Raw genomic sequence first — 26,528 nt, 5'->3', positions numbered from 1 at the left:
TGCACTGATATTTCCATACTCTTAGCCTATTTTCCCCAACATTCCAATTGTTTTGTGCTATCTTTTTGTTTACTATGTATGTTTTTCATCTTCCGCCTTTCTTTTCCTCCCCGCTACCACCTTCCCCTTCCTTCCTTCATAGATCAAGGTCTTGGTCACCCCTGGTTGGGGTACAATACACCACCTCTGCAGACACGCCTCAGCCCTGTAAGAGCACCTTTGTGGCAAAGGCTGCAGAATAAATGATCAGTAACATAACTTCTGGTACAGGTCAAATAAAAGAGCACAGAGACATTGCTCCAAAAGAACAACCAAGTAGGGGCTTTGCCAAGATATGAGAGATAACATGGACAGTGAACAACTTACACACTGGTTCGAGGTTTGTTCAAATTTCCACTAGGTTTAATCAGAAATCTTGTCTTCGAAAGTTAAAATATTTAACAGGTTTTGTATCTGGGTTGTAGCGGTTGAATTTGTAGATAATGAAAAGTGGTCCTTGACTGTTCAAGTTACAGTGAACCATGCAAAGGACGTGACCTGAATACATTTAGAGAAACATGTTGATTTGGTATGCCATTCTAATATTGTGACGCGTGAACGGATTCATCTACAAAAATCCATTTAGGCACCAGTGTGTTTTATTATATTTATTTATTTTCCAGCTCTGTACAAACTGGCTGTAGAAGCATAAACATAGTACATTTCTACCATTTTCAACAAAAATATAACCAATATGTACAATTATTGTATTAAAAATACAAAAGGGATACAGACTCCACCAATGTCTTTCTAAAAGACATACAGGTACAAGTAGTATCAAAAGTATGAGGAAATCACCAGTTAATTGTACATTCTGCACTTGACATCACAGAGCGAACTGAGATTAGCAGTCCTATGTTCTACAATTACGTAATGCGTATATAACATTTCTGCAACGCGTGATAAGAGCTAGGTTTCTGTCTTGTCTATATGCACATGAGGGCCATAGCCTAGATAATAAAGCTGGCAAATAATGCATATTACATGTAAAAATTACAAATGCATAATAGACAATGTGATATAGAAGCAAGGTAGTCAAAAGCCATGATTACAGGATAGAGAGTAATTAAATAAAGCACTGACATTTCATACAGTGAAAAAAACACTGCAATTAGTATTTTTTCTCATTTTTAAAACTTTTTAAAGTCGAAACTATATATACTTGTATCTACTGATCAATATGATCAGCTGAGTTCAATGGAAAAAAAATCCAAGACCAGAAGTTCCTCACATTTGAGTACTACTCGGATTGGCAGCCTTCACGTTTCCGGAGTCTGTGGAAAGACAACACAAAAATAGAGACTAGGAAGAGGAGTCTTTTCAGTTAAATGGTAATAGCAGCTGTGAGCAAGTCCTTGCTACTAGTCAGCCTTCTCCACACACGCAGTGTCCCATAAAGCCATGAACAGACCCACTGCTCTCAAGAAGATCCTGCACTGCAAAGGCTGGTCTATTTTGCCACTGTATTTGTCATCACTTAGAAAGGGCTGTTCACTCCTGTGGATAATGCCAAGTCTTTACAGGGGACATCATGATTAGGTCAGAATGGGCAGCTCACGTTTGCTGTAAAACCCCAAAGCTGCCTTCACTGCAATACTATCCAGTTAAATTTCCTCTTTTTAAAAAAAAAAGCACGTTCTATAGGTAAAAAAAAAATCATAACTTAATTGTGTGAAATAATACTGTAAGTCTTCAGATGTAACAGTTCTGCTCTCTGAAAACAAAGGATTCAAATGAAGCAGAAATAGGCATTGTAAACAAACCAACCAACACACACAGTGTACTCAAATTATTTCAATGCATTCTGCAAAGATTAAAATGCCAAACGTAGATTTGACTGCTAGCCCATCTTATTTGATCAATGAGACAGAGCTAACACTGCGATTAAAATCTAAAAGATTTAAAAAAACCATCAAGAATTGCAGCAGCCAGGATGAACCGTCTTGATGTGAAGATCTTGGAATTTGGAATGATAGTGTGTGAGGTGGCAGACAGCGACAGTGGGAGCTGGGAGACTACTGTGCATTTCAAGCAACACAGTTTAAAAAGTGCCGAGGTGATTTCTTCACAGTATTTCACATGCGAGGGAGAAGAGGGAGAGAAGAAGTCCCATGCTGCTTTAAGGCAGGGAAGGAGGCAAACCGGTCCACCGCCCTTTGACGTGATGCCCAGCACTCCTAGGCTCTGGAGAGAGGTCATCTTCTTGTGCTGTCCTTTTAAAGGTGGCTCAGTCTGGATCTGGGAACGCCCTAATCCTTAGACGGCAGAGACTTGCTCATCTTCTACTGAAAGATAAGAAGGAAAGGGAAAAAAGGGAAAAATATCACTAAATGTTCAGCACATTCATCAGTAAAGTATTCACATACAAAGGAATGAAGCCATGGATGGTACTTTTGGGGGATAATGAATAGCAAAACAGGTATCATGATAGAAAAAAGTCTGGCTCTTTGAAAATAAAATGGACTACTACATTGAATCTATCAATATATTAGAACTGTACTATAAAATAAAATGTTATCTTTTCCAATGTAAACACATTGAACTACAAGGAGTGGTGGAGCATTCCAATCAAAACTTATACTTGGAGCCTTTATCATGCAGTTTGAAGCATGCCTTATATGTCTTATGGGAATCATGCATGGGATAACTGCCCTTACAACATGCAGCATCCTGAAGGGCCCCCCATAGATTGTAAGTTTGATGTCACTAGGGCTGCAAAGTTATGCCTGACATGTGGAATATTTATGAAAAAAACCTCATTGCCTTATTTAGTTTAAATTAAAAAAAATAATGCATTTTTATTTTTGTGGTATTGAACTGCACATGGCACCATGGGGGTGGATACATTGCGGTCCCATTAACAAAAAAGCCCTGAAGGATCAGTAACGACCCAACTGTGCATTATGCATCAAGACGGTGAGAAGGTGGGCAGATGAGAGGTCTACATTGTCACGTCTTTAGGGGGTTTATTAAATATTTTTGTCTTAGAGGTTTAATGAGAGGTGCTTTTGTTTGGAGTGCAAAGTTTTGAAGTGTGATTCAATTTCAACCATGGAGTAAATAACTCATGAACCCATAATGAACAGTCGACAGAAATTGATGTCTTCTACATGCCGCTGGCTTTTACTGGTCCCCCAACTCATAATGGCCCCTTTTGCAGAAATCCGCACACTTTAAAAATAAGATGACCCAACTCACATGATCTCGCGATACAGGTCAAATAAGCAACTTTGAAAGATGTTCTCACCACTAGGAAGGTTTTTAAAACCTAGTTATTTCGACTAACATTTGCAAAGTCAGTTGTGAAATTCCCAAGGGCATCAGTTATGTTTATATATGTTATGGTTTTGAACACTGTTTTCATAACTATTTGGTGGTTCTGGTTTTTATCATTTACAAATGTCTGTATTGTTTTATTTTCTTTTTGTTTTTGATCATAATCATCTTGACTGCTTCACGTTGTACATTATGCCACCACTCTCCGGGCAAAGGATGAAGCCCCAAGTAAGAACTGTATGCAGTCAGCAGCCACTCTCCACATAAAGCATTAGTCAGGAGATTCCCCAATGAGAAACACTATTTAGACCCCGACAAGGTAACCCTTTTACTGCCTGAGAAGGCCACACAGCAGACAGACCAAATTCACAACGCTAGGGATACTTTACAATGAAACACATCTACATATCTTTGTTTCACTCAAAACTCATTTCATAATGTCAACCACATTTAGAATCCAGTGCCACAAAGTGGTCAGGATGATTAACAATAAAGATGGAGCAAGGCATCATGTATTAAAACTCGGAATGTGTGTCTTTAAAGTAGTAAATAGGGGGATTTTAACAAAAGAACATAGATCTACTGGCTTCTAGGTCCCATAAGAGAGCTGGTACACACTGCGTACACATGTAGAATTACTATAGTTAACACAGCTCAGGGTTTCATTTATTGAAAACTCTCTGGATGTTTGAACTCAAGCTGAAACCAGTAGATGGACTCCACCGACTCTGAGAGCATTAATTTCTTCGAGCATTAATTTCTTCAGAAGATGTACAAGGGTGTAAGTCAAGCGAACCAACAACGTTTCTAAGGGCATGCTGGAAAGGTCTTATGTAAGTTACTAATGACAATGTTTCCTGTTCGAAAAACTGTTCACTCTGGTTAAATCCGGAAATTAAACTGGAGGGAAAAACATGGTTTTGGTTCAATTGGTTTTTGAGTGGCATTCAGTGGTTAGGTGACCTATTTGAGGGTGGGAAATGGATTTATTTTGAAAAGATGAAAATTGAAAAGAACCTTGAAAATGTAACATATGGAGAATATAGGACAATAAGGAAAGCCGTTGGAAATAAAATCCCGGAAGTGAGCAAAGATTGGATAGATTTGCTACGCGAGTTCAAGAAGAATGGCCACATCTCCTCCCAAGGTGTATAAACTCCTAACAGTTCCGGGTTCCCAATGAAAATCTTCACGTGAAATGGTCTAAGGTATTAAATTCAGAGATGTCTGAGGGTAGGTGGAAAAATATTTTGCAGAAATGTATCTTAAACCTGATTTAATCTAGGAGAAAGAGTAAGACAAATTAAAATCCGGAATTGGGTGTTTTGGATTCCACAGAAATTATTTAAGAGGGGATTGTTAATGTCTGAGGCATGTTGGAGATAAAAGCATAGGAGGGGGGGGATCACTTGAACACATGATATGGGATTGTGGGTCTGTGAGGGATTTCTGGAGGGAGGTAACAATGACAATGAATCGAGTCTTAATGTTGGATGTGGATTATGATTATGCGAGTATCATTCTAGGAAAAGAAAACCTGATAGATGGTTTATCATATCTGCAAAGATGTTGGTTTTTTAGAGCATCGCTATCTGCTAAGAAAATTATTTTAAGGTACTGGAAGAGTGAACAAATTACATCTGTTTCAGACTGGTTGAGAGATCTGTAACAGATGTCAAAAATGGAAAGGTTCGAGCTTCTGCCGAAACAAAAAAAGAAACTTATATGAAGATATCTGGGGTAGATTCCAGGAACTGTAAAATGTTTAGCTTTATTGGTTTGTAATTCTCTAGACTGTACAGAGCTGATTTGACCATGCACGTAAACTTCTGTATCTCTGTGTGTAAAATAAGATTTAGTGATTTGCATTTCAATTGTTTTGTGTAAAATTCAAATACATATGTGAATATAAAAAAAAGTCTTAGAAAAGGGACACAAGCCCAATGGCGTTTTGGTGCAATGAGTGGCCATCCTGTTTGTAAACACATTGTGCCACATCTGGTCCCAAAGTTAAGGTACGGGATAGGAAGGACTGTACAACCCTAGCTTGTGTATCCCACAAAGTACTTACATACGGGTACAATTGCACACCATTACTAGATACCTGCAAAAACAATGCCAAACTACAAATATCCAGCACCAAATACATCCCCCCCCATCCCAATTAACTATGGCATCATTAGTACCCGTGAAATAAACAATGCACATAACTAGCATTGGACATTGTTTTAACGTATGCCATATGTTCTCCAATGTGTGTGTGATGTTCAAAACCATACATTTAATATTTCTAATACTACCAGTGAACTGGTCCGAAACATCCTACTGACAATTCTGGAAGTTTGTGTTTGGACTAGCCGATTTTTAGATTGAAATTAGGAAGTGGATTGAACGAAGTCGCAGCGAAGATGCCAAAGATTTAGTCTATAGCATCCACGTGTCCCTCCGTGCTGATAGAATGCATTTTTGGGGTTTGAGGTTTCTATGCTTTTATGAATGAGCAGGGATTATTTGCACTACATGAGAGGACGCCATCTGATAGTCACAATTTCAAAGTATAATTGACGTGTTGGGTACTGGCATAAGGAACTGCATACGAGTTGGAATAAGACAAGGCGGGTCCCATATTACACTCTATTTGCATAAAACATAATACAGGTGGACTAATAATAGGAGGGCACTGTGATACTGAGGCCGGTAATTGCGGTGAGACGGACCCAGGGCAAGCCAATGGCTCTTTGATGCGTCATCAGAGGTGTATTGAGGATTCCACAGGGCCTCGTCTTCATTCCCATTCATGTCACAAAAACCAATTGCATTCTCCCAAACACTATGAAAAAGTTGAACTTTGAGATAAAAGGTTGGGTCTCACAATCATGGTCTGCTAACCATAACCACAATCGTACTGAATAGCATCAGGGAGAGGAAATGTAAGCAAGTACTGTCTGTGATCTGAACTGCAGTTGGAATCGCAACTTAACCAGTTTCTTGCCTCAGCAGGAAACGGTGAAGAGTGCGAACAAGCAGAGTCAGCAGTTCGAGGAGAGCTAGCATCACAAATGCCAGTTAAATGGAATGGTTCTATATAATCTTATTGAGTTTTTTTGGTCGAAGTAGATTTCATTGATTTTTATTTTTTGAGTGGTTGATTTTGACGACAATATATGAATGGTGGGTGGATCCCCCCGCAGTTCCCCCCTCCTTAAACCCCCATCATTTATTAGCCTGAACCCACAGCCCAAATATATTTTCAGCAAAATCCATAAAACATTTTTTTTTAAATGATGAATCCTACTTCAAGCAATTCTACTGCAGCAAAAACTCACATTCCCTAATGGAATCATGGCTGGCAATAAGTAATGCAAGATAGTCGTGGTCACACATGGGTCGAAGCAGAGGCATAGAACCCCTACACAATTCCAATATAGGGCAAACAATCGAGCCCAGGCTTCTCCACTAAGCCATCATTGGTCCAATTACTGACAGAGCATATAAAAAAGTGGGCAGGTGCCAGGCCATTGTGAGGAAGGTAGGTGATGGCTTAGCAGCATTTATGTATGGGTAGAAAATGAGGCCTACGGGAGGAGGAAGGAGCAGGGTAAGGATGGAGTTGGAAAAGAGCAATACCAGGAGGTAAGAGGGATTCATAAGGACAGGATGGAGTTGGAGGTGGGATAAAGAGATCAAGATAGAGGAGAACAGATGAGAAAAGAATGAAGAGGCTAGAGGCAGAGATGTTTGGAGGACTGAAGAATGTTATGGAACTAGATAGAGAGGACCAGAATATAGCACCAGCCAATCCATGAACGCCTACGGCTAGAAAGGGTACTCAGATGAACACAGGCATTGGGGGTTTGGCCAGAACACAAGGGCTAGTGAAATTGAAAGCCTGGTTTGTCTGTGCCCAAAGTCTGGTGGGATCAAAGCCCAAAGACCCAAGCTGAACAGAAAAATAGAAAAGGTATGGGAGAAGGGCTAGCCAAGAGTCATACGCCAGATTCTGGTGGTATTGGCAACCGCATTAAAGAAAGTAAATAAGGCTAGCTTGTGACAAAGTAAGAGAAAATAAAATGAATGAGAGACAGGCTACCAGGAGTCCATAACCCACACTCTGGAGATGGGGCCCTACAACCACACCAAGGAAAAAGAAGGGAAGTTTCTCTTTTTCGATTCTGAAATAAAGAACAGCTTACTCACTGTAGTGACTACTGTACTCCTAGTCCATAGTCCCCTTTCTTCCAGACGGGGACAGGACCGGAGCCTTTGCACTGCAAAAATCGCACGTCCTCTTAATTTTGATAAATGTGCACGTAGGCGCGAGGATAGGCATGACTGCATACGCTGACCACAGTCCCACAGCACCAACCTCAGTCCCCATAGCCGCTCATCCGGAACGACTTCCCTAAACAAGCTTCACTATCTTACTAAGGGGGGTGGAGGGAGGGGCATATGGAAGAAAGGTAAATGAAATACAGCAGTCACTACAGTGAGTAACTTGTTCTTACTCCGAACATCCCATCCCCTTTCCTCCATACTGTATGGGCGATTCCAACACAGCATAAGCTACCGGGATGAGGAACCTTACTGGAACTATGAAAACAAATTCCTCAGCACTGCCTGGGCTTTGTCTTCCTGCGAGCTGACACCCTTACAGTAATGCAGCTAGAACACCGAAGGCTTAGCCCAAGTCGCTTTGCTAATTACATCCCAAGGGACGTGGCGTTGAAAGGTGACTGCTGTTGCTTTTACCCTAACTAGGTAAGCTCTAATATCCTCTGCTGGCCATTTTCCTTGTACTGCGTAAGCCTCTCAAATGCACAATACTTTCCACTACACTAATGATGCTTTAGACATTTGCGACCCTGAAGCTGTTCCCATGAAACTAACTAACAAACAGCGGATCAGACTTACAGAATGGTCTAGATCAATCCAGATAAAACTTTCATGCCCTTCTGACATTCAGGCAACGTAGAACTTACATGCAAGTGACTCTGGATTGGGATGAAAAGCTGGTAACACTATTTCTTGATTTATATGAAACTCAGACTATTTTGGGCAGAAAGGACGGATGGATTTGCAGCACCACCATGTCCTTGTAAAACATTGTGCAGGGCTCCAACACCACCAACACTTGCATTTCGCCAACTCTCCTCGCCGAGGTAACTGCGACTAAGAGCTCTGTTTTTAGCATCACTAACTTAACTTGTCTGTCATGGCCGTGGGCTCAAACAGATTGTGTGCTAGAGCTGCTAATGCTACATTGAGGTCCCAGGCAGACTGAGGCCTTCTGATTGGAGGGAACAGCCTATCTAGATGACTTTTGACAATTGGGTTGACTGAGGAAAACACAATGGTCTCCGAGTTCTTATACGTTGGTATAGCTGCCACGTATGTTCTGTATGTATCCACCTCTACGCCTGAACATGCCAGATATGCTGTGAAAGATAGTATGTTATCTAGAGTGCAGCTCAGAGGGCTCACCTCATTCTGCGTGGCCTGGTGACTAAACCATGTCAACATGCTCTTCTATTGTGCTCTCATGGAGGTTTCCTCGCACTTTGGATAATGTCTATGTTGTGATCTGACACCCTCGGATGTGCCAATGTCAATTTCTCTGGTCCCGGACCGCGAGGTTTAAAGCCTGTGGATTTGGGTGCAGCACCGCCCTCTGCTGCTGGGACCACGTCAATGTGAGAAGTCCCTGACAGACTAGATTCACTAGGTATGAATACCATGCCCGGGAAGGCCACCCCGGAGCAATAAGTATCAGCCTGCAATTGTTGGCCTGTCTGAAGCTGGTGACGAATTTCTGAATGAGTGGGGTTGGAGGGAACATGTATGTCATGTTGGGCCAGTCTATCTGGAGGTGAACCTGTTGCACTTGGCATTGCTGCTGGTCATGAACAGATCTATCTTGGGCTGCACCCACAACTGCAACAGACCCTGCACCACCAGCATTGCTATTTCCAACTCGTAGGCCAGCGCTTCCTAGGCGGCTGAGTCCGTTTGTCTCCAAATTGTCCTGGCCTGGCAGATGGACTGCTCTGATCCACACATTCTGCTGTATTGGCCACTTTCACAATTGTATGGCTAGGATGCACAACAGAGGAGACTTGGTCTCCCCGCCCTGCTTGTTCACGGAGAACATGGATTTCATGATGTTTTTGAACACCAGGGCTAAGCAACCTCTTATGCTTTGAGCAAATGACTTCAGAGCCAGAACGATTACTTTGAACTCGAGGTAGTTTATGTGCCTCTACTTGTCCTTCCAAGACCACAACCCACAAGCTGAGAGTGCCCCTAACGTCGCTCCCCACTCCTGATGGGATGAGTCTGTGGTTATCTTGATAGGAAAGGGAGGAGTTTGCCTCCTCTATCCACCATTGCAAATCCTCCCGAAGACTCAAAAGGATTGAGATCCTGGCAGACTGTGAGCCTGATTCCTGGTCCCAACATGATGCGAGATGTAACTGAATCCTCCACATCTTGAGGCTCACTAGTGGAACCGACAAAATGCAAGTTGTTAGTAGACCCCACAGGTGCTGGTATCACCATACAGTGGTGCTCTCGTTCTTCAAGTGACGTTCCAATATCCGTCATCCTCTTAGGGGTGGCTAACACCCTCGCTTGCACTATGCCCCGTTGGAACACTATGAAAGTGAAACTCTGGGTAGGAGTAAACTCTGATTTCGATGCATTGATCGAGAAACCTAGATCGCCTGAAGAGTCTGAGACGCCTCTCAGCAAATCCTCCCTGAAAAGCCAATTGTCGAGGTAGGGAAAGACATGCTGACCCCTGCCTCTCAACACACTGGCAATTGCATTCATGATCTTTGTGAAGACTCTGGGCACCACATTCAATCCAAAGGGAAGAACCCTGTATGGAAAATGCTTGCCAAGGAAGCTCCGATGGGGATTCCAAATCGGTATATGTAGGCACGCACATAGCCACTCTCCTGTACAGAGACACTATGCAATCTGGGCTGGTGTTACCAACTTGAACTTTTGTAAATGAAAGGATTGTTTGAGAAGGAATAAGGTATAACACTACTCTCAGACCCGCCAGGATCTTTTTCTGGATAGCAAAGATCTTGGAGTAGGATCTGTGGCAAGCCTCCGTTACCTGCACTCTCTCCACTGCCTAGGACTGGATCAGGGACTCCAGTTCCCTGAGCAGTGCTGGTGACCCCATCTGTAGGCAAGGGGGGAGGAAGTAGGAGGAAGCGGTACAGGGAGTTGAAAACCCCCTGAAACAACCAATGGTATACAGCGATCTGAAAAAACTCCATTACTCCTTGTGCAGAGCTACTCTGCCCCCAACCAGAGACTTGTGGACCCGGACAGCAATGCCACTGCTTCTTTGGATTGGAGGCTGATGAAGATGAGGGGGGAGAAAAGAAACCCTTCGGGCTAGAAAGCTGCTGTTTGCGCCTGTGTGCGCTCAAGGGGTGGTCCAGCTGCCTTGTCTGCCCCTCCTGGAAGCCCCTGTAGTCTTCAAATGAGCAGGAACAGCTGTCTTGCCTGACCTGGGATTGTGAGAAGCCCTTAGAACCCAGTTTAGATAGCAACGCCAAGGACTTTGCAGTCTGCAAGCTGCTTTTCTTTTTGGTTAACTCCTCATCTGTCGAGGAATGGAAGAGGTAATAAACCTTGAATGGCAGATCCAAGATCCTATCCTGCACATCCAAGGTAAATCGGGTGGCGTGCATCCGGGCTGACCACCTTCAGTCCATGCTGATACACATGCCCCTGCTGGCTGAGTCGGTGTGCGCAAGCAGTGATTCTAGCAGGTCTTGCACTACTATTTTGGCTTCATATAGGCTGGACTTAAATGCTGCCTGTCTTTCCAATGAAAGATCTTGTACAAAATCAGCAATCTCTCTCCATAAGCATTGATCTGCTGCTGCGAACAGCGCTCCTACATCCGAAGATGCAAAGCTGCGTTTAGATAAACTTTCTTTCCAAAATCCTCCAATGCTTTGTCCTCCTTAGGTAGCACTGCGGTCTACGAAGCAGACTGCCCAGAAGAGATGGCTGCCAGCTTAAAGTAGTGAGAAGCTTCTGCAAATACTGCAGAATGTGGCAGAGGATGGGAGGTAAGCAGCAGCCTTTCACTGCCCAGTTGCCTATACCGAGCATCGAGATTTTTGCTAACCGCCTGGCAAGAGCGCAGTTTGGCCCACAAATTCTTGGCAATCTCGAAGACAGCTTTCTGGAAGGGGACACCAGACCTGGATGAAGTATGCAACGCCAACACCTCTGCCAAGACCCCTGCTTCAGGTTGTTCCTGAGATGGCATGGGCACCCCCAAGAACTCTGCCAAGCCCTGAAACCTTTCATGAAAGGCCCTGACCGACAAGGGAAAGTCAGAATCCTCCTCGTCATCATCCATTCTTGCCCACTTTCTGAACTTGGGGCCAACTGGCCATGGACCTCTTGCCCCTGCGCAATATCGTTATTCCCAGTGTCCCCGCCGCTGTTAATTGCAGAGGTTCTGGAGCCTGTGGACATGCTGATGGTTGAACGGTGAGGAGGAGGAGGAGGTGGTGGTGGCAGGGCGGGGGTGGAGGAACAATAGGTGGCTGCGGTATGGGCAGTGGGAGTGGATAAGCAGCTGAAGGCAAACCTAGAGGTTGCTGAAAGGCTCGTGGCAAGACTTCCTTAATGAGCCCCTTGAGGATTCCTGACATTTGGGGGTGACTTCAATAACATGAGGAAGCAAGAAGAACATGTCTTTGCACGCCAGTGATGTCTGCACTGGAGGACGTGCCCCCTCGGCCTTGGCGTATACTTTGACGTGACAGGAGTGCGCAGGGCCTGCCTGGTCAGCTGTTCCGGTTCTGCATACCTCATGATTTTCAACTGCGTGCATAACGAGCGCCCCAAAGGGAGTCACCACCTGACCTTAGCAGAGGCTCACTCACCGCCAGAGCTGCAGGTCTGCCCACTGAATGCCTTCCTGCCTCTTCAGCCCTCTCTGAAGGAGAGGGCTTGACAGAAGTTGGTGGAGCTGAATCTGGCAATGCTGCTTTTTTGTGATCTTGGCACGATTGAATCTGAGTTGGCAGGGAAGCTGTGCCTGGAGTACCACTCTTCGGAGCAGGACTAGTTGGGCCCTTGGTACAAGTTCCGGTTCTCCTGAGCTCAGAACTTGTTCCGGTAGGATCGACGCCCTCCGCTGGGGAGCTGGTAGTCTTGCGCAATGGTGCACGGTCTGCCTCAACCTAAGGCCTTAAGACCCAACGGTCTCTCTGACAATCGTTTGTTGACAGAGCTTTTGTGCCACTCAGTACTAGGCCTGGTAGGATCCTGGACCCCTTGGTGCAAGCACTGGTAGCTGCGCAAGCCTCAGGCCTAGCACCGGTACCAGGATCTTTATGACCCCCCCTCCCAGATTTAAAACCCCTAGGATAGGAGTCCCCCTTCTGGGTGCCTTCGAATGCACCACTTCATTTACCTTTTCCTGCGACTTTCCATGAGCAAATGACCTTAGATGGTCCAGAGGGGATATGGTGAACCTTTCCATCCATCTCGCAAGCCTGTTCAAGGATCGTGGTATCAACGCATTGCACGCCGTGCACACATCCAACCTATGGTCGGGCCCTAACACTCCAGAGTCAATGTGCGTCCGATGTGGGGAAAGGAGTGCCAAACGGCTTGCACCTGTCAAAACCAGCAAACCCAACATGTGCCAAGGTAACTCAAGGCCATCAAACTATCAAATGATTAAAAAAAAATAGCACTTGAAATGCTGAAGCAGCAACTAAAAACTTAAGCTGCTGCAGTGACGATGCCTATTGCTGCTGCGCCGAAAAAAGGAACTGAGGTTGGCGCACTCAGATATCCTTGCGCCTACACACGCATAAATCAAAATTAAAAGGCCAAGTGCAATTTTTGTGGTGCAAAGGCTCTGGTCCCATTCCAGTACAGGGATGACCCATACGATATGGAGGAAAGGGGGTGGGACATAGGAGTAAAGAGATCTTTCATGATTTGAGCCAGAGAGGCTCATTAGGAAACTGTGCTACAAGGGACTGACCTGAAGCCAAGCCATGAGAGCGCATAGTTAGCTGGATCGATAAAGGCTTACTAACATAGGAGTGCTTATTGTGAACCTGGGCTAGGAGGGGTAATTGGGTAAAGAACTATGTGGTCTTAGCTACTGAGCCGTGTGAGGTCACTAAATATCCAAACCAGGAAAGAGCTTGCGATAGGCTTTGGTGATAGCTTGACAAGCTACCTGGGAAAGACGAGGAAGAAATCAACTATCATCTGAAAGCCAAGCTACTAAAGCCCATGGTGGCTAGTATTTACCAGATGCCTCAATTGACCTGTCCCAGGAGCAAGCAACAGACCCTGAAAAAATGGGAGTGAGTTTGTATACATTTTGCAGGGAGAGCTGACCCCGATCAAAACCACTACAGACGAGAGCATTTGGACTTAGCACCATGGTCCTACTGTAAATCAGTGTTTGTTTCAGTGAATATTCTTCTCACATATTTTGGTGTTGTGAAAAACCAGACGGTGTTTCATAACCTAGACCGTGGGAATCCCGAACTCAGGTGGCCAGGTAAAGGCCATCGCTTTTGGATCGCAACCCTGGGTGCGGACAAGCAAGGGAGGATCACCTGGGTAGGGTGTCCCCAGGGAGTGGGGGAGAAGCACCCAATGGTCAGATATGTTATCTCCCTTTTCCCACAAGGAACAAGTTACTTACGTTTAACTATTGTTCTCCAGCATTAGTCTGGCATGGATTCACATGCTCATGAATATTCCCTGTCGTCAGGCCGGGAATCCTCGGTAAAAGAAAAAATAGTTTCACTTTCACTTACAAACTGTATTTCTCCTCTTAACCAATCACTGAACTCTGGAAATTATTGCCCCCAGCCAACGGCTGCCCTCTCCCCAAGTCCCTCCTCTGGCAGCCATCTTCAGATTTGGTAAGCACGTAAAGTGGAATTATGACCAAGAAAAGCTGCAGAAGGGTAGGAGGGAGGGTTTGCATGTGAATCCATGGCAGCCCCATGCTGGAGAATAATAGTTACAGGTAAGTAACTTCTTCCTTCTCCAGCATGGGGTCTGGCATGGATTGACATGCTCATGAATAAACAATACATAGCAGTACAACATTACACAACCATAGGAGGTGGCAAGGCCCAACAGAAGCAATTACTCTTATCCCCGGAACAGGCTCACCTTCAAGCGAACAGGTTGCGTAGCACCGCTTGGCCGACCCTTGACTCCTTTCTGGAATCCCTGTCGACGCAGTAGAATCTCGTGAAGGTGTGCGTGGATCAGCCCTGCAGATGTCCAGCAGGGGCACACCAGGGAGGAATGCAGTTGTCGCAGTGATCGCTCTGGTGGAATGGGCTCTCCGACGCCCAGGCAGCCGTCGGTTTGCCAACCGATGACAGTGTGTGATACAGCCGGAGAGCCACCTTGAGATGGAAGCCTTGGACAAGATCTTCCATTTGTTCACAGGACCAAAGTTCACTAACAGTTGAGACGTCTTCCGAAAACTCTTCGTGCGTGCCACGTAGAACTTCAGAGCACAAGCAACATCCAGCAAGTGCAAAGTCATTTCAGCTGGAAACGATCTTTCGGAAAGAACACAGGCAACACCAAAGGCTTGATGAGGTGAAACTCTGATGGAACCTTCGGTATGAAGGAGGGGTGCATCCGCAGCACCACCGTTGTTTCCTGAAAAGTCAGATATGGCTGTTTGCAGGATAGGGCCTGGATCTCACCCACCCTTCTGGCAGAGGTGATGGCTACAAGGAAAGCCATTTTCCATGAGAGGAACTTGAGAGAGGTCTGATGCATAGACTAAAAGGGGAGCCCCATGAGCCTTGTCAGCACCACATTGGGTTTCCATGACGAGACAGGCGCCTTCATGGCGGGGACAATCAAAATAGTCCTTTGAGGAACTCCTTGACGAGACGGTGGGACCAAAGAGAAGATTGTCCTGAAGACCTGGTTTAGCAGGAGATAGCCACCAGATGCACTTTGATAGAGGCGTGCGCCAGTCCCGCCTTTGCAAAGGGCAAGTACGGAAGAATCTGCAGGGCCGTGACCCTCTGAGAATTGATCTTCTGTGCTCTGCACCACATAGCAAAACGCTTCCACTTGTGCCCGTAGAGTTGACAACTCTCTGGCCCTAGCAAGGACCTCCCTGCAGTCTGCCAGCAACTTGTATCCTTCAGACTCTAAGGCTGCAGAAGCCAAGCCCTCAGGTTCAGGGACCCTGGGTCATGATGTAAGATTGCGTCGCCTCCTCTGGTGAGCAGATCCGCAACCACTGGCAGCTTGACTGGAGGTGAAGTGGACAGGTTGAGAAGGTCCGGGTACCAAATCTGCCTCGGCCACGCCAGGGCGACGAGGATCATCCTGCATCAGCACTGTTTGAGTTGATGATTGATGACTCGCAGCAGGAGAGGCAACGGAGGGAACGCGTACAGGAACAGGCCTTCCCACGGGAAGGAAAATGTGTCCCCTATGCTCCTCGGCTGGTGGAACCTGCTGGTAAATTTTGGGCATTTGGAATTCATCACCGTCGCCCACAGACCGAATCTGGGGTCTGCCCCACTTGAGGAAGAGGCATCCACCTGATCCTTTCGAAGTTCCCACTCATGGCAGGAGCGCAGCTCCCTGCTGAAAGAGTCGGCGATGGTGTTCTCTCCCACCGGGTGAAAGGAGATGAGGAACGTCTCTTGGGTGATGGCCCAGTGCCACAAGTCCTGCGCCTCTCTGGAGAGTGCTGGGGATCTGGTGCCCCCCTGCTTCCTGATGTAGAACATTGTGGTGGTCTTGTCCGTGAAGACCCTCACCACTTTGCCCTTGAGAGATGAAAGGAACGCCTTGAGGGCCCGGAACACTGCCCGCAGCTCGGGGATATTGATGTGGAGATCCCTCTCCTCCAGCAGCCACAGGCCTCTGGCGTGGAGATGTCATGTGTGAGCTTCCCCAGCCCTCTAGGGAAGCGTCCCTGGTGACCGTCTTCTGGTACAGGGGGCTCTGAAATCCTGTGCCCCCAGCGATGTTGGAGCGTTTGGCGCCCTCACCTTATCGCTTGATGGAACTCCTTGTCGAGAGCAATCTTGTCTGCGAAGCTTCCGGACACCTGGATCCAGAGAGCGTCCAGAAACTCATTAAGGGGTCGCATCCGCAACCTGCAGAGCCGGATCAGGTAGATGCACAACAACATCATGCCGAGCAGCGATTTGCTGGTCTGCCCTGCCGGGCTCTTCAGTGCCAACAACAGTTTCACCTTGCCCAGCAGGGCTGCTATCCTCTATTCCGAGGGAGCCGCCAGGCAGGAGACTGTGTTGTGCCTGGTCCCCAGGAACAGCGCAGTCTGCAATGGAATCTAGCAGGACTCTAGATAGTTCACTGAGAACCCCAGATCCGTCAGCAGCCGACAGTCCTCTCCGTGTGTTCGACAGCTAGTTCCCTTGACTTGGCCCAGATGAGCCAGTCATTGAGGTACGGGTACATGTGTATCCCCTGTAGACACAGATGCGCCACCACTGGTGCCAGGCTCTTTGGGAAAAAAAAACATGGGTGCTGATTTCCGTCTGAAAGGGAGGGCCTTGAATTGGTAGTGCCTTCCCTGTACTATGAAGTGCAGGAAAATCTGATGCTTCTCGTGAATGGGGACGTGGAAGTATGCGTCCTCCAGATCCAGCAATGTCAAGAAGTCTCCTTCCTCCAGTTGGCCCAGCACGTGCTGCAACGTGACCATCCTACATTTTTGGGCTTGAGGTATTTGTTGAGACGCCGCACATCTAGAATGGGCCTCCAGCCCCCAGTCTTCCTCTTTACCAAGAAGTATCTGGAGTAGACTGTGGAGCCCGGAGTCACTTTAAAACCAGCTCTATCGCCCCTTTTATTATCATGGCTCGTACTACCGGAGGAGCTGAGGGATGTGCTGCTCCTGCCGGGCCACCAGAGGTATCCGCAGACACTTCTGCTGGAACTGCGAGAGCCTCCAGAACCCATCGGTCGGTGGAGATCTTCTTCTACTTGCTGACAAAGCCCGCCAGCCGGCCTGCCACTGGGGTGCATGGGTCGGGCCCGACGTCCTGGTCGGTTCAATCTTGCTTCGGGCCTGTGTGCTGCCTCGGGAGCGACGACATCTGCCACCTTCACCAAAAGCCTTGTAATGGCCTCTGTAGGCCTCTGTTGCGACCCACCAATACAGACCTGCAGCGACTTACCAGAATAAACCTGGACCAGCTTAATCACTGTGTTAGATGCTCCCCCTAACCGTGTGTCACAGGAACCTCAGACAAGAAGGTAGGACTCTTCTCCCTGGACTAATGCTCTTCCCATCAATGGATCTCTCCATCAGTTATAGATCACTAACAGAGCGGTTAATCAATTGAAAGAGCAGGGCTAAAAAGCACTACCAACAACATCAGCCGTAGATCAAAGAAAACAGCTGTTAATGGATTGGACAGGTAACTTGAAAAGTATTCAAGAATATAGAATAAGGCTGACATCTATAGAGAAGGACTAGGAGACCTCTGAGGTGGGGTGATGACCAGGGTCTGTCAAAGATCTAAATCAATACATTAACAACAAGTGGTTAACGAACAGATGACGTAGAGAGCGGAAGGTATGATCAGATACGGGTGTTGATCTTACCAGGGGTTTGGTGTAGCTGAGCGTCAAGGATGAGGTGTTCCTAGTTATCCAATGAATGTATCACCATACATAAGAGGAAAGGGAAGGGAAGGTTAGTAGGGACCCGGCTTCGCGTAAGCACGCAGATGCCTCCTCGGCTAGGGAGGTGCACCAAAGTCGGCATAGCATCTCTAGTCCATGCACAATCGTGAGTAGGAGTCCCAAAGTGATCCAAGGCGTGCTGAGCGTCCAAATGGGAATTCAAGGCAGTCTAGGTACGTGAAGCAGGGTTGGCTTTGTGCAGGCAGCGTAGTATCAGAACGTCAGGCAAGGCAGTCCAGGTACGTAAGGCAGGGTTTGGCAAGGAGTGGTAAACAGGAGTAAAAAACAGATCCACAGCAATCCATAGTCAAGGACGAAATATCAGGTCAGAAAACAGGAAATCAAGGAATACAAATGTCTGAGAAAAGGAACGCAACTTCAATCAGAAGTGTTTGCTTTAGGTTGACTGCAGCGTTATATCTGAAACCGAGACAGTGCGCGCTACATTCCGCTGTGTCTCCTGACTGTGTGCGTGGCCATTTCCCTTGACAACCCTGTACACAGATGCATGTTGCCGGATCTATAACGGCCTCCACCGCTGCCACGGCAGCTTCCAATGCCGTGCTAGAGATGAAGTAACAGGACGAGGTATGCATTGTTTTACAGCAGAGTGACGATGCGCCTTAGACAGTCTAGGCCATGCATTAGATGGAATCGTAACAACCTCCTGAGCCGTGGACCGTGAAGGTTGACGGTACAAAGAGGACCCCCTGCCGAAACCTTTTGATGATCTGCCAGAATTTCCACAGGTGGCACGAAAGGAAGGGCAGTGTTGTTGAAGAGTGCCCAGGGCACAAGCCATCTCTGTGTCAGTCTTGATGGCCTGCAATGACTTGTCGGCAGCCTTCCCAAAGAGGTTGCCCCTGTCGAAGGGCATATCAAGCACCCTTGTATGGACCTTCTGACGGAAGTTGGTGGCTTTCGGCCAGCCACGACGACGGAGGCAGACACGGTTCCTCATCTGCTGGAACCCTATCCGGGTTCCCATGGCATTTAACTTTTTCCCCTCGCTATCCGGTGGAATGGAGGATGAAGACGAGGGGTTAAACAACTTCTTTCTCGCTGCCGCCAAAACCACCGAGTCTGCGGAAAGCTGCGAAAGTAGGCACTTAGGACTCCGACACCAGGTACTTTTTCTCCAGCCTATCCCTCTTGGCCGCAGCCAGATCAGATTCCTCATCAAAGCTAGGGCTTCCTCCCAAATGTCGTCCAGTAGAGGCAGCACCAAGATGGTCTTCCTCTTGGCCTTGCGCCATTGGTATAGGAAACCTTCCTTCTTGGTCTCTTCTGGCGTTAGTTGGAAGAGTTCAGACGCTCTGGTGACCATGGCATGGAACGACCCCACCTGGTCCGGAGGAGAAGCCCTTGGCTGCGGCCAACCACCCGCCGTAGCCATTTCGTCAGAAAATGTACAGGTTATATACAGGCAGAATTCTGCAATGCTGTGGAGAGCACGTGAGGAGGCTAGTTAGTGCAGGGAAGGTCCTGGGCAGACAGCCATACTTTGACTTTACTCTTGAAGGCAAGGAACAAAGGTTCGGCTCTGAGAGGATTAGGAAGTGAGTTCCAGAGTTTTGCAGCAAGTACTGAGAAGCTCACCCCCCCCCTGATCTCTGCAACTTAAAGCGGGGTATGGAGAGGCAGTTGGCCTGGGCAGTTCTGAGAGGTCTGTTGGAGGTGTGGTATGCAAATCTGCCGGCTTCCCTCACGTCCTCTTGGATCGTGTGTACGGACACCTGGTCCTCCTAGTCTGAGAAAGAAATATCCGTGCCCTGGAGTACGTTTGAGGACTCTGCCCTTCCACCTTTTTTGCATCCTTAGGGGTCAGTTTCGGGTTTAAGGATGGCATCCTCTTCTCCAGTGTCCTTTCCACCGGCTTCGCCGAGGCCTTCCGCCTTGGGGGCAGGGATGCTCTGGCCACTGCTGGGTCTACCTTGACTGGTTCAGCCCCCTTAGCCTTCGAGAGGGCACCCACCACCAACTCGATCGTCAACAATGGCTGCACCTGGTCGGTCGCCTTTTCCTGCGTCTTCGTCTTCTCAGGTTTTTCCAGCAGCTTCACCGGGTTAGCCAATTTCCTCTACGAGGAGGAGCTGTAACGATGGCTGGAGATGGAAGTAGATGGTGAAGATGAGTGCGCCCTGCCCATCGTGGGACCCGCTTGTGCAGCGAACCTGACAGAAACGGACTTGCTGTGCTTGCCCTTGTCTTGGGCCCTCACGGATGGAGAGCCCTCAAAGGACTTAGAAGCCCGCTCCTCGGACCAGCCGGTCCTGGGTGAGGCATGTCCCTGCTTGCCGCACGGGGCAGAGGCCTTGGCGCTGAGCCACACCACTAGCCTACTGTAGAACCCGAGGCAGATTTCACAATCCGCTTACCTGTGATCCGGATGGGGATAGTAGAAGCACTGGAGGCATTTGTCCTCTACAAACACATTCCATAGTCTGCAGCAGGAGCAGAGCTTGAAAACAGAGCTTCCCTCTTTCTTCTATTCTGACATGGCCCCAAGCGCAGAGTAAGCCTGATGGCCTTCTGTAATCTTCGATGAAACTTCGACAATTCTTGCCCTTGAGGGGTGTTGAAATTCACCAACAAACAGATCCCTGCTTGTTGGCCGAAGGAGTGAAAGAGCACACAGGCTCTGTTTGACAAAAATAGAAGTTTTTAATCGGAAAAAGTGCAAAAACGTAGAATAGCTCATGGAGCAAAACACAAGGACTCCCAACACTTGAATGTGCAGTAAAAATCTGAAGATGGCTGCCAGAGGAGAGGCTTAGGGAGAGGGCAGTCATTGACTGGGGGCAGTATGACCCAGAGTTCAGTGATTAGTTTAGAGGAGAAATACAGTTTGCAAGTGAAAGTGAAACTGTTTTATCTTTTACCAAGGATTCCGGGCCTGACTACAGGAAATATTCATGAACATGTGAATCCATGCCAGACCCCTTGCTGGACAACCAATCTAACCACTATCGCTGCTTAGTTTATGGGAAACTACAACTCCTCCCCACTTTATCCCAACAGCAGTACTGCGCCGAGGAAGATGAGGAATGAAGTCAGGAAGATTAACATCTGTGACTTGCATTGGCACGGTCTCTGTAATGAGGCCAGGCAGAGTCAGGCACGTAGCTCTAACAAGGTACACCTGCCACTTATTAACACTCCCTGTGAAGATAAAAGGCGGCACACAGAAGCACACTTTGAGCGAGGCTGGGTACAAGAAGGAACAGCTCCTCCGAGGCTGATGCGAACCAGGCTATGGTAGCTGGAAGGCCAACGGGCTGATTTATAGTTGAGGATCAAGAGAAAGCCAGACAAGATTTCCAAGCTTTCGGGAGGCAGAGGCGTTCAAAGAGCAAAGAAAAAAACCTTCAAGGTGCCAAAAAAGCACCTCGCAACCCTCACGGGTGAACCTCAGAGTTTGGAAGGAGGCAGAGGAGGTGTTGGTAACGGCCTTGAACTGCAGGAAAAAGATGATAGAAATCCCATTAACACGACGGGCGAGTTATCGAAGGGAATAAAAGTCTGGTTGGTGTTAAAGGGAAAGTAACTGTAATTTGAAAGTTGAGCGTGATCCAATTAAACGCGAATGAAGAGAACAATTGATGAAAGGAAAGGATACAAACTAAAAGAGTGGTCCTGCAAGGCGAAGTCGCCCATTCCAAAAAGTCTCTGTGAAATGTTATGAGTTTTGAAAGATATTACAGTGGGGATCAATGGAAAGAAGGTAACCGCAATAAAGAAAGAAAGTTGAATAAGTGGAAAGTGAACTATATGAACTTTGAATATGCCAAGAAGGCAAAATATAAGAACTTTGGAAAAGGCCAAGAGGGCAAATTAAAGAGAATAAGAACTACAAGTATCAAAAGGCGTTGGGGGAAAAGAAATACCAAGAGGTATTGGTGTTACACATTAACGTTTGAATAGGCCAAGAGGGCAGTCTAAAAGGAGTGAGAGCCACAAGTGCCAAACAATATTGGCGCCATGAGATGAGTATGGACTGTGAATTGAAGAATTAATGAGGTGCCAAGTGGTCATGCAGAGGTCTATGTAAATTCCTTTCAGTATCGAAAATCTTCGACAGTGAAAAAGATAATTAGATGAAACGTGGGGAAGGGAGCCCCCACAAAGGAGAGACAGGCTCGAGCATGGATGACCTCTGCAGAACTGTGAGGAATTGAGAAAGTAAATGCGAGCTGAATATCGATGGCAAGGCGGGCAAAGCCTTAAGGAAGTGATTAAACTACCAGAAGATACAAGCCTAAGATTGAACTGTTGAATTGTACCAGTAAACCAAATTGTGCGAGACTGATGCAATGTGCCATCCACCTATCCTCCGTTTTTAAGAGACTCTCTAGGCCCGTGGGGTTGAACTTGGGGAAGGGAGTTAATGCTGAAGCCATCTGACATTTCTTTTTGGAGACACTATTTTTCTTTTGTATTCCCTTAACACATTAGTCATTTTGAGAAGGAGGGCAAGGTTAGGTTTTCTTACTATAGGCCTTTTCATTTTGACCAGACTGACGTGTAACTATTTGTTATTTATTTAATGGTCGAGATAACTCCCATTTTATAGTTGGGGCCGGTTAGGAATTCTACCAACCGAACTAAACTTATAAAGGTTTTCAAAATTTGTATCCATTGTGTGTGTCTACAGTTTGATACCTTGCTTTCCTCACAGTTTCCCTACACCTTTGCCCACTTCTGAGGAGGCGCATAAGTGTTTGGTTATGGATTTGGTCGAAATGACCGAATCCAATTTACCTACCCCACCAAAAGACCTAAAATGCATGCCACCAAAAGTTTGAACCATTTGTGGTATTAATGTTTTGGTGGGGAAGGTTAAAAAAATTAAAAAAAATAAATACAAAGGCTGTGGGGCTGTCCCCCGCAACACCCCGCTCACTATGCTATACAATATAGTGAGCAGGGGTTTTCGGGGGACACCCCTGTAGCTGCCTGGAAAAAAAAGAAAAAAAAGAAAAGGACACCGCAGCGTCGGTTCCCGATCACAGAAGTGAAAGAGAGCCGGCGCCTCAGGGTCCAGCGGGACGGAAGGTAATGTAAGTAAGGGGGTGTGTTTAGGGTGAGGGTAGGGGTGTAGGTGGGGGTTTGGGCACATCAGGAATGTTCAAGGGAGAAATGACCAAAGATTATTACGAGCAAATAATCTTTGGTCATTTCTCCCTCGAACATTTCCATTTTGGGAAAATCACACAGATTCTTTGGTTATACCCTTACTGCAACCTCTGTTTTGGGCCAAATAAAAGTTTTGGTCCAAAACATACATAAGTCTCAGATAATCTATTGATACCTTTGTACATTATCCCTTCGAAGTGGACCAGAATTCATGACCCTAGCATTTCTGAGAAAAGAACTAAAAATAACTGAGGAAATCAGTACATGTCATTATTTTAACACTGCAAGGAACTCATGGTGGCAACAGTAAAGAGAGACACAAGCGATCACAGTTCATGGGTGTTTATTAAACTGTATATGCAGGTTGGAAAAATGCCTAATCTAAACCTGAATCTAAGATGGGAGCAAGATATGACCATCAAATAATAATAATTCAGTCCTAGTGGCATCCGGTCAAATAAAAAGGGCCTATACTAAACAAAAACTATTGCCAATCCTTACAGCTAAATACAAAAAGAGTGTTGGATAAGATTCATAAGAAAGAAAGAAGAAGTGCTCACAAATATTAAGTCAGGATGTGGTAGCCGGTGGTCTCCCTTCCCCATGTACTGAGCACGGGACAAGTTGGGACTCCTGAGCACAACATACGCTCGAGCTTTCCCAGCACGAGATGACAGTTCCGTTCTCAGCTATCGGACCTTTGGTGGTTACATCTCTTTTCTATAAAAAGTCTCTTGTCTCAGAGGACCTAATGTGCTCAAAATAACAAACAAAATGTTCCTTTCCAAAAGCACATTGGGTGATGACTTTTCACCCCTGGATCCCCCTCTTCCGGGCTCAGATCAACCAAAAAGTTTCTAGTGATGTCAGGACCTTGGGTGTTTCAGTATCTTGCTTCCGAGGGCCTGGTATGTGCAAAATAACAAACAAAAGTTCCTTCTTGATTTCACTTGGGGGTGATGATTCCGCCCCTTTGGGTCCCCCTCATCCGGGTTCAGACCCCTCTTGAAAATCAGACTCCCTCTGTCAGGTTAACTATGGCTATCATTCACAAATCTTTGGGGGATGGCTTGTCACCCTTGGATCCCCCTCTTCCAGGCTCAGAACCTTCTTGAATGTTAGCCTCCCTCTGTCAGGTTCACTATTACTTGGTGGCCAAAACAATTTCACCTTTCACATTCACAAGTTTTATGTCTTTTTAAACAGTTTGCTGTGAACATCCCTCTGTCTGGTTCACTCTTGTCAGCACACTGTTCGTTAGACTTCAGGCCCCGTTCTATCGGCATCCCTCCATCTGGTTTACTCTTGCCAGTGTCACAGTTCTTTCTCTTTTCTCACTATGAGGGATCCATCTCCCTGCGGGATTCATCTCCCTTAGCTATCCAATTACGTTTAGGTCAAAGACTTTCGACTATACTGGGGCTTTTGGTAGACCCCTGTATGACCACTTTGACCTTTTCCTTGCGGCTCTCCCAGGGGTTCCATGTAATAATGTTGCCACAAAAATCTCGCCATGTAAAAATATCGCTGAAAAATGAACGTTTTTTGTGGCAACATTATTGCATGGAACATGCGGGTGACACCCCCGCAACCTCCAAATTTTTTTTTTTTTTGCCACTGTCCTCATATATATGGTCACCTAAATAATATTGCCACGACATTTTCCCAGCGATATTATTTACGGTGACCATATATATGGCGATATTATTACCTGATACCCTCCCAGGGCCTTATGGTATTGATAGTTTCAACAAACAGGGGATCAACCAGAGTCTCTCAAATGAGCGGCCACGTGGTGCCGGATCCCTCTGCAGCTGGTTTTCCCCAAGAAGTTAACAGTTCTTTGAACTTCCCTTAATTTGCCATTTGCGACTTTGGTTCAACACAGTTCGGATTCTTATCGGTTCTCCCCTCGACTAACCGGGTCTGATGAACCACTTGGCTTTTCTTGTCTCTCGAGTCAACCACGGTACCACGGTAGCAAGCGTCTCTCCCTGTCCTGATTATCAGTGGAGCAGGGCTTTGCGTACCATTGACATGTACTGCAACACACGCAGGCTACTGTTTGCAGTTTTATGATTCCTTTCACAGAGACCTTGCGGGTCGGGGTCGGAAAGGGCAAGGTTGCTTCTCTCCTTGTCACCTGTTCGGTTCTCGCCACCTTTCTCCTCCTCTTCAACTGCTGTGCATGGATAGCAGTGTCATTGTGCGGTCTGCCTTGCTCATAGCAAGCTCTTGTGCTCCATCTTTTATCCCTGTGTTGAAGCGAAAGGGCCGTCAGGTGTGTGTGTGGTTCTGGTCAATTGCCTGACTCTGCCTGACCCTTGTGTTGGGACATGTCAGGTAATTGGCTCTAGTGTTAGTCCGTTGTCTTTCGTGGTGTAAGAAAATGTTTGTCTCGGAAAAGGGGGTGTGGGGGGTTGTTAGAGTGTCAGAGTATCCTATGGGGTAGGATGAGGAGAAGATGTCATAAGGAAGGGAGTGGTTGGTCAACTCAGAAAGGTGAGATTTATAGGGTTTGTGAAATTAATAGGGGGGATTGTGGGAATCGTAGTGTTATCAAAGTATACTTGGAGTTTGGGAAACAATCAGAGGGACGTGGAGAAGAATGACAGAGTATTTGGGTAGGAAACAGGGATTCTGAGAGATATGGTTTTCAAGCACAACAGGGTTCCTAATGAATTTACCAGATGTGGAGGGGTTGTCTAATTCTGGTAAACCAGTTTCATTGGGTGGAAGGGAGGCCGAGTTGGTACGGCCTATAAAAGCCTCAAGGACCTTGTCTTCCCTGTCCCTTTCTCCAGTATAATACAGTGCCTCACCTGGGGCATTACCCCGAGCATAAACCCGGGCTCACTTACCCAGATGATCCTACCTCGCTCGTCCAACCCCAGGGTTGGGATCTGAGAGCGCCCACCCTTCCCTGGCCAGCTGAATAAGGGATTCTCCAGGTCTGTTTGGAAGAATACCCTCAGGTTTCTCACAACACCCATCGTGGAATCGGAATTCACATTTTTGAGATTGTAATGCCCAAGACCCACCACTTTCTGGTATAACCAGATAAAAGGCTGCATAAAAGAGGTTGATTCAACAAGGTTACCCAGATGTGAAGGATAATCTGATGGCAGTATAAAAAAGTAAGAGCACAGCTCTGACCGAGCATGTTACCTTATGGAGCAGACTCACAGAGAAGGAAATATGACTCTGAAATGCAAGCTGCAGTTCGGTGTGCAATGGTCGCTTTAGAGAACTCAGCACTTGGCTCCATGCTTCCGAATGTAAAAAAAGGATGGTCACTCTTTCTGAAGTCTTTACTTCTGCCCAAATAAAATGTCAGTGTTGTTCAGACA

The 26,528-nt window shown here is 46.5% G+C and overlaps 1 protein-coding gene across 13 annotated transcripts in view; it reads right to left on the bottom strand.

The window, feature by feature from the left end:
- Positions 1-632: 632 nt before the first annotated feature.
- Positions 633-26,528, bottom strand: part of RAPGEF2 (Rap guanine nucleotide exchange factor 2) — a 1,671,940-nt gene continuing 1,646,044 nt past the window's right edge. For 11 of the 13 annotated variants that reach the window (XM_069631345.1, XM_069631352.1, XM_069631347.1 and 8 more), the window contains one exon: positions 633-2,324. In XM_069631345.1, the coding sequence (XP_069487446.1) occupies positions 2,296-2,324 (29 nt within the window). In that variant the 3' untranslated portion in view covers positions 633-2,295. The remainder of the gene's footprint in view (positions 2,325-26,528) is intronic. The other 2 variants (XM_069631346.1, XM_069631353.1) reach the window with 1 other exon arrangement.

Source organism: Ambystoma mexicanum, chromosome 6q, assembly GCF_040938575.1.
Source record: "Ambystoma mexicanum isolate Mex_15411 chromosome 6q, UKY_AmexF1_1, whole genome shotgun sequence".
NCBI classification, from domain to species: Eukaryota; Metazoa; Chordata; class Amphibia; order Caudata; family Ambystomatidae; genus Ambystoma; species Ambystoma mexicanum.
Note: the sequence above shows the minus strand (reverse complement) of the source record. Positions and strands in the feature narration are given on the sequence as shown.